General features: G+C 40.0%; 1 protein-coding gene across 3 annotated transcripts in view; it reads left to right on the forward strand.

Moving 5' to 3' along the window:
• LOC145352764 (polypeptide N-acetylgalactosaminyltransferase 11-like) overlaps positions 1–9,807 on the forward strand; it is a 33,226-nt gene extending 23,419 nt beyond the window's left edge. For all 3 annotated transcript variants that reach the window (XM_080203054.1, XM_080203056.1, XM_080203055.1), the window contains 3 exons: positions 576–680; positions 3,460–3,597; positions 6,660–9,807. In XM_080203054.1, coding sequence (XP_080059180.1) covers positions 576–680; positions 3,460–3,597; positions 6,660–6,791 — 375 coding nt within the window. In that variant the 3' untranslated portion in view covers positions 6,792–9,807. The remainder of the gene's footprint in view (positions 1–575; positions 681–3,459; positions 3,598–6,659) is intronic.
• The last annotated feature ends 4,456 nt before the right edge of the window (positions 9,808–14,263 follow it).

A 14,263-nucleotide genomic window follows, 5' to 3' on the forward strand; every position in this document is an offset into this window, starting at 1 on the left:
GATTATTTCCATGAGGTTATACTGAAATTCCTTTCAAATATAAATAATGGGGCAGTAATTGCATAAGGTCTTAGAATATTCTGTAAGAATTATCATGTTTGCTTTTTTTAAACTCATTCGTGGGACATGGGTGTCGCTAGCTGGGCTTGCATTTATTGCCCATCCCTAGTTGCCTGACGAAAGTTGAGAGTCGACCACATTGCTATGTCTCTAGAGACACGTAGGCCAGACCAGGTAAGAACAGCAGATTTCCCTCCTTAAATTACATTAGTGACTCCATCTGGTTTTTCTGACAATCAACATGGTCATCAGTAGATTCTTAATTCCAGATTTATTGAATTCAAATTCCGGATATTTTTCTATTGAATTGAAATTCCACCATCTGCCAAGGTAGGATTCGAACCCAAGTCCCCAGAACATTAGCTAAGTTTCTGGATTAATAGTCTAGTGATAATATCACTAGGCCATTGCCTCCTTGTTTTGATTTGGGCTGCACTTTAATTGAAAAATGTTTAAATTAGATTGTCTTTGAGTTATTCATGGGTTCAAATCTCTATTGTTTTCTATCTCTGCAGCTGTACAGTCTACAAACAAACAAATGCCTGGCTGCCCAGAAATATCCTGATCAAAAAGGAGGCATTGTGGTGGTTAAAGAGTGTGATTGGACGGATTCAAATCAGGTTAGCAGCTGTTCTGAGATTGATTTCGGCAGATTTTTTATTTCCATTTCGTTGAGAGAAATTGGCCTTGGTTCACATGAATTGTTGAATTCTTTGCTACTTTGGAGTGAAATATTTTCGTGTTCAAAGTTGTCTTTTTGCCAAAATCGATCTGTAAGACCGATCCTAATCCTGTTCTCATCTAACATCAGGAGCAGCAAGCTGAACTGTTGTTTCTTTTCCTCTTTGGTTCAAGAATGCTGATTTGATTTGTAACACAGCCTTGGGATTGAATCTGGTAAAACATTTGGCCATTGAAGAGCTTCAGCTGCTCACCCCATGTGTTCAAAGCAGTGTTAAGCTATGATTCGCACTTTGACTAGATTTATTTTTGCACCTCATGGAAGACATGAAATTATCGCTTCTCTTCCCAGACGTGAGCTAGACAGTTAGTGACTCATTAAACTCATGGGTTGAGGTGGGATGGATTGCGACAAATTTATTGCAGAGTTAACTGTAATATACTTTTATGTTTCTGGTTGTTTGTGTTTCAAATCTAGGTACCCCTATAGGACACGAATGCATTTCCCAAACAATGGCTTTAAAAATCTAACACCATGAAGTCAGGAGTGATTCTATTCCAGATTGGCCAGCTTTAACTCCTAAATATATTTTCAGTTCAACAATATTAACGCATTCTGATACTGTCATCTACCAAAAGACTATGCATCATTTACCTAAAGTATATACAATTGATCAGCCTAATATACATCACACAAGTGATGTTTGAGTAAACTCAAGGAAAAAAAATGAGAACTTGTCTTTTCTTGCTAGGGTTTTCTGCCCTTCCAATCCAATAATAAAAGTTATCCTCTAATTGACCTCTGTGTGGGCCAGTTGATTGGGATGATCCCACTAAATACTTCTCCACCTGAACATTCCTTTGTGCTACTTACCAAGGGCATGGAGACAAGTACTCATTTTCGTATAGTGCACTGCGATATATGGTATAATACCCATGCCATTATATATAGCCTTCTGCTTAACCCTGAGCAACACCGTGAGATATATATTAATTTTTTAAAAGTCACTTACTATGCAATCTGCCTTGCAATTTCCTGTATGATTCTTAGTAGTTAGGACATGCAACTTTCTTACACTTGTTACAAAGCGTTGAAACCCTACGTTTGTCCTATTTGAGTTCTTGTCAAGTTTTATAACAATTAAAGAAAAATCGAATAATTAATGTGTTCATATAATAAAAATAATGTCTGTGTAAAGTTGTCACACTGGAGGTGCACCTTTTTACCCTTGGTGTCACTGCAGCACATCTGGACTGTAACCCAAGTTTGTCCCTAATGGTGTCTATTTTTATATGATTAACTCCCTTTGGTGGTTTTTCTCATTTGGATCAGTTTACCAAAAGAAAAACTATGGATGCCTGAAGAGATGAGGGTTGATAAAAAGCATTCCAGCGTACAAAAACTAGCACAGATCCTAGCTTGTAGGTCAAAGATGGGTGTGTGGAGTTGACATAAATCAGTAGGACAGCCTAGAGGGGCTGAATATCTTACTTCAGTTGTTACAATTATGTGGATTATAATGTTTCTGCACTGGGACCTGTTCAGAGGTTTGCCTGATAGCAAACCCTTTGTTTTTTTGATTGTTAGAAATTAAAAGCAAAGGTGTATGCAGGTATATTTCATGCAGTGATGAACCAGTTCTGTCAATGAACCTTGGGCCATATTTTGCAATCCAGGGAGTGGACTCTGACGTCATCCCTCAAACTCTTGCCATTTGAAGGTTCAGCCTCCTGATTGTTTACTGACTGCCTCCTGCACTTAAAAATTACTCGTGAGATATTCAAAAACGTCACACACCAGAAAGTTCCCCTGGTCACGGTTAAAGAAGAGTCCCCTCCTCCCCTCATCCCATACAAACACACAACTTGAAAAGGAACGCAAAAAAAGCACAAAGGTGGGGACAAGAAAATGTATCAACTATCCAGTGACTCCCAGATTCTGAGGTTCTGCTCTGTCTTGTCTCTCTGATGCCCCCACATCCTTCCTTAGTGGCATCCAGAACTGAATGCAACACCGTTCTTGAATTTTTTTACACCCTGCACACTCATCCCCCTCCCCGAATCTTTGCTTTATTGTGGGTTAATTGCAAAGTTTCAAGAATTTGCCCCCCACTCCCATGTGGTTTGAACCCTTAGAAGCATCCAGCTGCGTATGTGGAGAGAGAAATTAGTTACATTGTGTGTTGATAGCTCTGTGTCAGAAGTTCTGATGAAGGTTCATCAAACTGAATTGTTAACCCTGTTTCTCTCTCACACTTGCTGCCAGATCTGCTGAGTATATTTGCTGGGGCAGCACAGTGGTTAGCGCTGCTGCCTCACAGCACCAAGAACTCGGGTTTCATTCCCGGCTTGGGTCACTGCCCGTGCAGAGTCTGCATATTGTCTGTGTGAGCTTCCTCTGGGTGCTCCGGTTTCTTTCCGTAGTCCAAAGATGTGTTGGTTGGGTGCATTGATTGTGCTAAATTTTCCCTCAGTGTACCTGAACAGACACTGGAGTGTGGCAACAGGGGGATTTTCTCAATAGCTTCATTGCAATATTAATGTAAGCCTGCTTGTGACACTAATAAGTAAACTTAGCTTATTGCTAGCATTTTTTTTCAGATTCTCAGTATCCACAGTGCCTTTGTCACCTTTTGCTGTTAAAATCCTTGTTGATATTTCAGAGAGATTGTGTGTTTTTTTTTATTTTTAATCAATCCCCGTTGATGGTGTGTATAGGTTTGGATTTACAATGAAGAACAAGACCTGATTCTGGCCAACCTGCTTTGCTTGGATATGTCTGAAACACATTTATCAGATTCTCCTCGTCTTATGAAATGCCATGGTGGTGGCGGATCACAACAGTGGACACTTGGGGTAAGATATCTGACCAGAAAGTTTTTTTTTTGTATTGTACCTGTGTTTCTATACAGTGACTTCATGTGTATTAACACAAGGTATGTGGAATGGCACAGTGTATTTAATTCCCACCATTGAATACTAACATGCAAATCAATAGCAAGACTCTTTGGTGGTGTTATGGATCTGTTGTGCTGTTGTCAGGGAGCACTGACTGAAGACCTAGGGATGAAAATCACTAGGTGCAGCTTCTGGACTGTCTTTCCCATCCTTACAAGTCCTCACCTGTTTTCAAATAGAATTTTAATAGGTCTGGGAAACATGCTACCTACCTGCACTCTTTGCTTGGCTGAGGCATCTGGAGAATCAAAAAAGCCAAAAGAATGCTGGTTTATCTTTTTTAAAAAAAAAAGTTTTCACAAAACAATTGATATGACAAATGTTACTTTAATAATATGTCAAAGATGTCACAACCTGATGGGACGTGAGTCCATGCTGTGGTTCCATGTTATGGGATAGTTCACTCATTAGTCCAGCTATCAAGGGGAGAGATTAAATGCAGTCATCAGTCAGAGGAGGAGGCTACCTGGATCATTGTCATGGTCAGCTCTCGAGTATAAGGTCTGGGAGCAGTTTGCCTGTCCTGCACCTTTGGTTTTAAAAATTAATGTATTTAATTTGGAGGGTTACCAATTCATTTTCCATTAATACTGAATTGTCTTATGCAGAGCACTCATTATTGTTTTGCACTTGGGCTGTTGAGATTTATTTACAACTTGGAAGAAGTTCAGTTGTACTTTCCCCTTCAATCCCAGCTATAATCTGTCACTATTCTTCTGTTTTTCTGTTGCCATTCCAGGCATGAGTTTCTCTTGGATAAGACCACAACTGCTGTGTTTCTACATTCTTTGAAAGATTCAATGAAGAAGCCATCACTGTTTACTTACAAGTAGCAGCCTGCAATCCTCTTTTGTTTGACCTTTACAGATATGCACCATGTTAGTCTCGCTATGCTCCGCCCACAGATTGCTGTTTTCCAAGTTCTACCAGTAGATCAACAGTCACGCCTTTACCTGCATTTCCCCTGAGAACGTTTGGTTAATTGTGAGAAAGGACTTTGTATCCTTCCTTATTATGGTTGATTGCATTGATAACCCAGTCTTTGGTGCAAATATGGTAACACCTTACCCCTTATTAGCTGGCTGTACTTCAGACACACTGGTCCTTTCTTGGATCTTGGTCTCTTTCTGGTACCTCTGACTCCATTAAGCACCTTGCTATGTTCAGTTCCTCTCACTAGTGCCCTGCTGCTTTCATTCCACTGCCTGTTTTATCGAACTAAATAATCCCTTCTCTGTTCCACTCTGCTTTAGTTCTGAATCCTAACATTTTAGTGGTTTCACTTCCCATCTCCTTGGAAATTGCCACCTCATTTCTGGTACCCTTTTCCCCCAAGCCTTGAATGAATCCAGCACAGGCTGTATTTTCTGATACCCTCTTCCTGGATCATGGGCTTATTATTGAACAACAGCAAGCCATTATCTTTCCTGGGAACTTTCTAACCCCCATCCCTCACTCAACACCATAAACTGAACTTGTGGTTCCGCGGCTCCGCATAATCATTTGCAGCCCCAAGAGCGTAATTCTTCTTTTTATTTCGTATTTTCTCACCTTGCCCGATTTTCTACTCACCTACACCTACAACTGTTATGATATCCCTCTGCTGCTTTAACCAGTTCCAATTACTTGGCTGTGACCTTTTCATTGAATGGTGCAGTTAGTCCACATCTTCCTTCCCACCACGGCAGTCTGACTCTCTTTGAATAGTGGCTAGATCAGTTTCCATTGCCCATCACTCTCCCCTACCTAAGTGAACTTGTTCTCACACTAGACAACCTTTCTGACTTCTGGACTTCGTCCAAATAAAAACAATCACTTTGGACCGGAGCTTTGTCTGCTTCTTTTGTAGGTAATGTTAAACACTCTTATTTGGGTCCTCTCCCTGATCTGTGTTTTTAGTACTGAATGTGTTGTTATTGCTCCATCTCCTCACCCTATCTGGGGATTTCATTACTTTTGCTTTCAACTTCATTCTCCATCACTTTCATGTAGTCAGCCTCTGACTCTTCCTTTCTCTTCTATGACTTTCTCCATTCCTGGAGATAGACTGTCAACGAACAGTCCAGGAACCCCAACCACAGCCTCAAATATACTTGTTCAGAACCCGTTTTTTTTAGTAAGAACTATATACCCCTCTCCCAGTTTCTCCATCATATCTGTTCTGACAATTCTACATTCCACATTAGATCTTGCAGAATCATAGAATCCTTACAGTACAGAAGGAGGCCATTCGGCCCATCGAGTCTGTACTGACCACAATTCCATCCAGGTCCTATTCCCGTAACCCCGCATATTTATCCTGCTAATCCTCCTGACACTAGGGTCAATTTTAGCATGGCCAATCAACCTAACCCGCACATCTTCAGACTGTGGGAGGAAACTGGAGCGCCAGGAGGAAGCCCACACAGACACAAGGAGAAAGTGCCAACCCCACATAGACAATGACAAAGGCTGGAATTGAACCTGGGTCGCTGGCATTCTGAGGCAGTAGTGCTAACCACTGTGCCATCCTGTTTTTTGGGATGAGGAACCTCTTCTACCACCCTCCCCGCAATCTTGGTGGAAAGGATGTTGAACTTTATCTGGATTTGGCCTTAACACTGACCTTAATCACAGTCTCTATTCTCACTCAGTAAGCAAGTGCTGGCAATGGGCGATTAATGTCCCGAGGCATGGGGAAAGCTGAGCCTAGTGCTTAGGATACGGATCACCAGCTCACCTGGTGCATTGAAGTACTGGAACAGTACGATTCTTCTTGCAGGAGAATGCAGGACCATGTTTAGGCCATTTTATATACTAATATTAATATAAATTATAGAATTATTAGCACTGAGGGAATTTGTGATAAGTTCTAGAATTGTTTTCCAGATGCTACAGACCAAATTTCCTGATCTGAAAAGACAAACTAAACTATTTAAAACTAAAGTTTATGTCCTAATTTTTGTTTCATGTTTTTATAGGTAAATAATTCTTTGTATCAGATATCAGCTGGACAGTGCCTGAAAGTGGTAGATCCGGATAGTCCTAAAGGATATGTTGCCATGGCAATCTGTGATGGTTCCAGATCACAGCAATGGAAGCTGGACAACTGATGTGAGCAACAGACCTGAATTACTCCCCTTGGAGCAGTTTAAACATCTGCTTGAGATTGATTGCTAAGATGCATCGGCATAGAAAAGAAAGCAATTAATATGTGAATAGCAATGCTGGATGTTGATAGAACTGCTCACTTTTAATTAGGTGAATAGTAATTTTATCGAAGTATTTTGACTGTTTTCTCTCTTGGCTTTTACAATTATCATGAGATGGAAATTTTTAATTTGTGAAAATATAGAATAATCAGTTATTTATATTTTAAAAGTGGTCATATTTTCCTAGCTGGGTATGATGGTAATTATAGAGACTCATTATGCATCAGCAGTTTGTTTCCCCAGTGATTCTGATTGTAACTGCGCTACCCAGTGAGGTGAATCCTATAACCAGGTTCTAGTTTGAAAGCCTGGTCTGTGATGAGTTTGGCAAGGGGGTGTTGTACTTAACTTCTTTCTTCTGGGCTAGAGACAGGAAACACAGCTAAGGCATCTATTTAGTCTCCTAACCAGCTGGAAAGTTTATATTTGCCCAATGATGAAAACAGATTTGACCATGATAGCCCCCACGGTTAATAGTTTGCCAGAACTCCTCATCTGAAATAATGCATGCATTTCATGTGGGATATCACTGTGTAGCTGGCATCCTTGGAACTGTACCAAAACATACTTAAAAGAAAAGTTGGGTGGGGGGGAGAGGATTTTCAAATTTTAACTTGGCAATGAAGTAAGTTCTCAAAATAAATCACCAATTAAAATGTTCAAATTTATACATACTGCTTCTTTTCTGTATGCGCTATATCAGTTCTGATGTGATGTGTTGAAGTTTTATTTGATGTAGTAATGGTATCATTTGATAGAGCAGCTTATACAGAAAGAGTGGAACAATGTTATTTGGTTTGGAGTTTACAACATTGAATTTCTTCATAGATTATGAAAACGCTGTAAAAAATCCTGTTAAAGAGATGACTATTTTGTTGTTGAATTAAAGCAAAATGTTTATGTTAAAACCACATTTATGCTAGTTAGTTAAAAAGGCGGCACAGTGGTTAGCACTGCTGCCTCACAGTGCCAGGCATCCGGGTTCGATTCCCGGCTTGCCTCACTGTGTGGAGTCTGCACGTTCTCCCTGAGTCTACGTGGGTTTCCTCCGGGTGCTCTAGTTTCCCCTCTCAGTCTGAAAGGTGTGCTGGATAGATGCATTGGCCATGCTATATTTTCCCTCATGCATCCAAACAGGTGCTGGAGTGTGGTGACTAGGGGATTTTCACGGTAACTCCGTTGCAGTGTTAGTGTAAGCCTACTTGTGGCATTAATAATTAAACTAAACTATGATAGCTAAGATAAACAGTTACATTATTTGAAAGTACAAACAATGGCTTAACCTGATTCTCAAAATGAGGTTGGGCGGGGGGAATAAAAATGTTTTTTTTATGAAAGCTTTAGTCACCGATGTTTAAATGCCATTGATGTTTCTAATGTACATTGCTGTTTATAATGCAGCAAGAAGTTTTTCTGTTTCGTTTGACTCAGTGACTTGGGAAATCCTCCTCCTGTGTTTAACCTGTTTGTTGTGCAATAATGACAACAAAATAGGAGGCTGTTCTCAGGAAACCTCTTCCAGCCAAAGTGTAAACCCTTCTCTGCTTGTACAGTTTCACCAGAAAACTTGAGTACTCCCATTGAGAGTTGCACTAATTTAATTCGACCAGAAATCCCCCATAGAGCCCTTAAAGATGGTTCATCAGAATTTAGAACTGATCCATTTACAAGCCTTTAATTTTCTGCTCCAGTGTTGAGGTAGGCATAAGGATGTGGTAGCATAATAGTTATGTTACTGGATTGTAATACAGAGGCTAATAATCCAAAGAATGTGAGTTAATTCTGGCAATTTGAGAATTTGGACCCAGTTTTTATTTTAAAAACAAGATCTTTTCAGTAAAAATGATCATGAAGCTATTGGATTGTTATGCTTTGAAAGAAATAATGGGTTCACTGATGTGCTTTCATGCAAGAACATCATTTGCGATTCCAAGTGTGCTTTGAAGCAGTCTGACAGTGCCTAGAATCATAGAATCCCTACAGTGCAGAAGGAGGTCATTCGGCCCATCAAGCCAACAGCAACCACAATCCCACCCAGGCCCTATCCCCATTACTCCACGTGTTTACCCTGCTAATGCCCCTGAAAATAAGGGACAGTTCACCTAACCTGCACATCTTTGGAGTGTGGGAGGAAACCCATGCAGACACAGGGAGAATGTGCAAACTCCATAGTCACGCAAGGCCAGAATTTGAACCCGGGTCTCTGGCACTGTGAGGCAGCAGTGCCATCCAAGAAGTCCTGAGATTTCTTAAAAAAGCAGAAACATGCATCAAGTAAATTGGTCTTCTTCCAACTTTATTCCAACCTAATTTAGTAACTTCTGATCAAATTCCTTTTTATTAATTTAAGTTTTGAACAGTTTTCTTTTACAAAAGTGGACATATAAAGCCAGACTAAAAATATCATCATGTTTACTACAGATACTTCCTGGAGATTTATGTAAAATCAATACAAAGTGAGTGTATATTTATCTTTCATCCTTTAGTATCTGCTGGCAGGGATTTTTGTTAAAAGCGTAACTTTAGCAATGGAGCAACAATGATGGTGGTTAATGTGGAGCAGGTTAAAATCACTGATACTGAATGGAAATGTTAGCATCCATTCCACAGCGATGGCTTCAGTTCATGAATGTCGAGATGCTCGGCAGGATTTTCTGCTGGACTTCTCTGACAGCTTTCCCCACTGTTTTTAATGGATAGTGAAGACACAGGCTGGAGAGCACTTAAGTAGAAGATCCCAGTTGGGTAGTCACACACATGGAAATGGCTGGTTAACAAATAATTCCATTGTACTGGAAGCACCTTTAAAACATTGGATCTGCGCTTAATTATAGTGTGAAGTCTCTCAACACCAGGTTAAAGTCTAACAGGTTTATTTGGCAGCACGAGCTTTCAGAGCATTGCCCCTTCGTCAGATGACTCACCTGATGAAGGGGCAGTGCTCCGAAAGCTTCTGCTTCCAAATAAACCTGTTGGACTTTAACCTGGTCTTGTGAGACTTCTTACTGTGCCTACCTCAGCCCAATGCTGGCATCTCTACATCCTACATTTAATTAGGTAGAGATTTAAATTTTATAAGCAAATTTGTTCAATTTGGATTGCATTAGGACCATTTTTAAACCACAGTTGAGAGACATATTGCCATTTCTCATTAGGGTCTATGATCTCTACTGATGTTTTGTACAGACTCCATGGCAGGATTTTCCAGCCACACTCATTCCAAAGCTGGAAACTGCTGCCCGAGGGTAACAGACCTTTGCCTGGTCCATGTCCCACCTGCTATGATTCCCATGGCAGGTGACATGGGAAGATTCTACCCCATGTTCTGAAGCATCATCCCCAGCATGTGGAATTATTTAATTATTTGTTTTAACTTGGGAGATTTTTTTTCTCTTAAAATGTAATCAATTTTTATTATAAAGGATGAACAATAACTGGGAATGCTGATAATGTGACTTGGTTGCAACTGCAGTGATTTCACTTGTACCTTTCCTAAGGTGAGGAATAAGTTCAGGCCTATTAAAAATGACTTGGGCCACATTACACAGTGTGGCTGTGACATTCATTCATCTCTTGAATCAGCAATTCTCCAAAGCCTCAGCAGTTAGCTGTAAATTAGATATTCTGCTCATGTTATTTATGCCCTGTTGCTAATTTTCAGAAATTCTGTATTAAATTGATATTTTATCAAATAATAAAGCTACTAGGTATTTATTAGAATAAAGATCTTATTTTAAATAATCATCTGTATTGATCATCAGGTAATGCGATCAAGCTGTTTTGGCCATTTGACTTTTAGTAATTTAACTTGATTTTTTTCTTTCACAACAAGTCAAAACTGCCACAATTCACACTCTTCTTGAGATAACTGCTTGCATTTGTTGTAGTCATCATTTGTTTAAATATTTATCAATTATAAAATTGTGTATGTTTGAGAGAGGTGTTAGCAGCCAGGTGTGAGGGAGTAAACTTGACAGTGCCAGAACAAGACCAAGGTTCCTGAAGACATCAACTATCACAGCAGGAAAATAATTGGTCTCCTTTGAAAGGTCAAGTTTGCAGATCTACACTGAGTTCAAGTGTTTGGAGTAAATATTCTTTTGTACAATTAACTCAAAATACATGTACCATCCCAGACTAATTCCTCTTCCTCCTTCAGTATAGATTCACCACCGTGAAGGCTGAGTAGTATAACAGTTGAGTGAGGAAAGGCAGTGGAGTTGATTAGCAGCAGACCTGGACTTAGAAACCTACTGCTTATCACCTAATGCCAACCTTACCTTACCCTTAATGATAGACTTCAGGTGCTGGGTTGTGGTGACAAGGGGATTTTCACAGGAGCGTCATTGCAGTGTTAATGTACCTACTTATGACACTAATAAATAAACTTCACTTTGAGGAAACATTGAAGGCAGCAGTTTGAGGGACTTTTGTACCCAGGATCAGGACTGGTTCAATAGTAAAATGACTAAACATAGCAAAACCAGTCATCATCCTGGCTCTATTGGCAAAAGCTCCAGTTGTTTTAGTACAACTTTAGCATTGCAACAAAGTAGAAAATTGCCCAGCTATGTCTTCTCCATAAATTTGGATTGTGTCATGGTTGCATTTAGTGTTGTGGCCAGCTGTTGCTTGCTTTGAGGGTGATGCTTACTCTGGGTCACTAGTATGACCCTGATAGCAGTCCACACCTGACCTTTTGAACATGGGAACCTTGAGGTGGAAGCATTGTCCACACAATCTTTAATTGGTGATCAGATGTCAGTGACAACTCATCACGACTGAGACCACTTGCAGCTGCCTTCTGCCTTTGCAGATGTTGAGAGGCAGTCTTTGCTGTTGTTCTGCAGTTGAGGACTTTGGTTCTTGCATTAAAAGATAAATAAGTACAGTCGTCAGTGACGATGGAAGAAGTCATCAGTACAAGCAAAAGACATTTATTCACCAATATTCTGGCAGGTTCCTGAACTCCAAAATCACTTCGTGCAAAAACAGACATGAACTGATTCTAGGGTAGTGATGGCATTTGTCATGTATTTGACCAAGGACATCACCATGGAATTGCAATGAAATGACTGTCAATGGATATTGTAAAGTTCTTCCTACTGGATGGATTCATATCTAAAAGGCTGTGTGAGCCATCTTTTGTTGCGGTTAATTATTTTAATCTCCGCTCTATTTCATTATTCCTTAGAAAATTCCTGCATGCCAAAAAGAACTGGATAACACACAGATCTGGGCTGATGAATAACACGTAGTATTTGCACCATAAAGCTGCCAAGCAATGACCATCTCCGATAGGACAGCACTTACCCACCTTTCCATTCGATGGCCTTATCATTGCCCAATACTTCCCTTCACCATCATTAGTATTCTGGGAATTACTATTGATCAGGAACTAAACTGGACCAGCTACATAAATGCTGTGGCTATAAGAGATGGTCAGATGTTAAATATTTTGCAGCAAAAGCAGCTGACTCTCTCGAGCACCTCCACCATCTACAAGGGCCATCAAGAGTGTGATGTAAAAAATTTAACTGGAAAGATGAAAGCTGTAACAACATGCAAGCAGCTCAACACCATTCAAGACGTAGCAATTTTCTTGACCGGCACATCATTCACTAGCTTAAACACCAGTTGCAACACCACTGCCACAACTTGACTACAGCATGTATAATATACAAAATGTACTGTAGCGTCTTGTCTAGGTTTCTTTGGCAGCATCTTTTAACCCATGACCTCCACTATCTAAATGGAGTAAAGATAACATGTGCACAGCAACATCAGCTCTAAGTTCCCTACCACATCAGTTTGGAGATATATCACCATTATCTTATGGTTGCTAGGTCAAATGCCTGGAACATCCTATCAAATGGCATTGTCGGAACAGTTTTAGTATACTTAATAGGGTTAACACCTTCATCTCAAAACCATACTCTATTATTTCTGAACTTAAATGTTATTGAATTGACTGTACTTTGTTCCAACCATGGGAATGATCCATGATGAGGATGGAAATACAATTAGTTAGAAAGAGACATTTATTATATTGTTTACCAGACCATTTGATTTATTATTGTCACATGTATTAGTATACAGTGAAAAGTATTTTCTTGCATACCGTTCCAAAAAGGGGAGTGCAGAATGTAGTGTTACAGTCATAGTTAGGGTATAGAACTATGACTGTAACACTACATTCGGCATTCTCATTTCCTTCTCTATGAACAATATGCTTTGTATAGTGCACAAGAAACAATACTTTCCACTGTATACTAATATGTGACAATAAATCAAATGTGCGTTTGTTCCATTCTAATTGTATTCCCACCCTAGTCATGGACCATTTGGACCAACATTTTATTCACTTACATATTTTGGCAGAACTGTAATCGTCAGATGAAAAATTCCCTCATAACTATCGAGTGCTCCTAAATGGGGGATAGTTTAAAATGAAAGATTTTAAGAATAGAACATCTGCTATACTTCCTTTTATACCAGCTTTGACTCCTTGTTCAGATGTCATGGAGATTTAATCCCTGCTCCGGAACAGTACTGAGGAAGTGCTACACAGTTGGAGGTGCTATCATTCAGATGAAATGCTAAAAACTAAGGCCACACCTGGCCTCAGCTGGATATAAAAATAAATCTCTTGACATTATTTGGTTTGCTTGCCAATATTTATCCCCTCCACCAAAATCACAAAGCATTACGGTAGCATAGTGGTTAGCACTACTGCTTGACAGTGCCAGGGACTTGGGTTCGATTCCCGGCTTGGGTCACTGTCTGCGTGGAGTCTACACGTTCTCTTCATGTCTGTGTGGGTTTTCTCCGGGTGCTCCGGTTTCCTCCCACATTCTAAAAGACACGCTGGTTTGATGCATCGACCCAAATTGGCACCGGACTGTGGCAACTGGGGGAATTTCACAGTAACTTCATTGCAGTGTTAATGCAAGACTTACTTGAGACTAATAAACAAACAATCTTTAATATTATCTTCGTTGGGGATGATGTCAGTGCAAAGTACATCATGGGCTATGCGATTGTAAAAGGTGTCAGCACAAAGAAGGCTTTTCAGCTCATTGAGTCGGTGCTATCTGGGTTAGTTCCACGGGCTTGCTCTTCTCCCATGTCCTCGCAATATTTTCTTTTAGGTATTTGTCTAATACCCTTATGGTGGGTCCTATTGAATCTGTATGCACCACCTCAACAGGTAATACTTTCCAAATACTAATCACTTGTTGCATTAAAAAGCTGTCACCTCTGGCTTTTTAACCAATTCTCATAAATCTGTGCCCCCTGGTTATCAACCCAGCAACCCTTGTAAACAATCACCAAAAGAGAAAATGCTGGAAAATCTCAGCAGGTCTACCAGC

Source organism: Carcharhinus amblyrhynchos, chromosome 14, assembly GCF_965287045.1.
Source record: "Carcharhinus amblyrhynchos chromosome 14, sCarAmb.v2.hapA, whole genome shotgun sequence".
Taxonomy (NCBI): domain Eukaryota; kingdom Metazoa; phylum Chordata; class Chondrichthyes; order Carcharhiniformes; family Carcharhinidae; genus Carcharhinus; species Carcharhinus amblyrhynchos.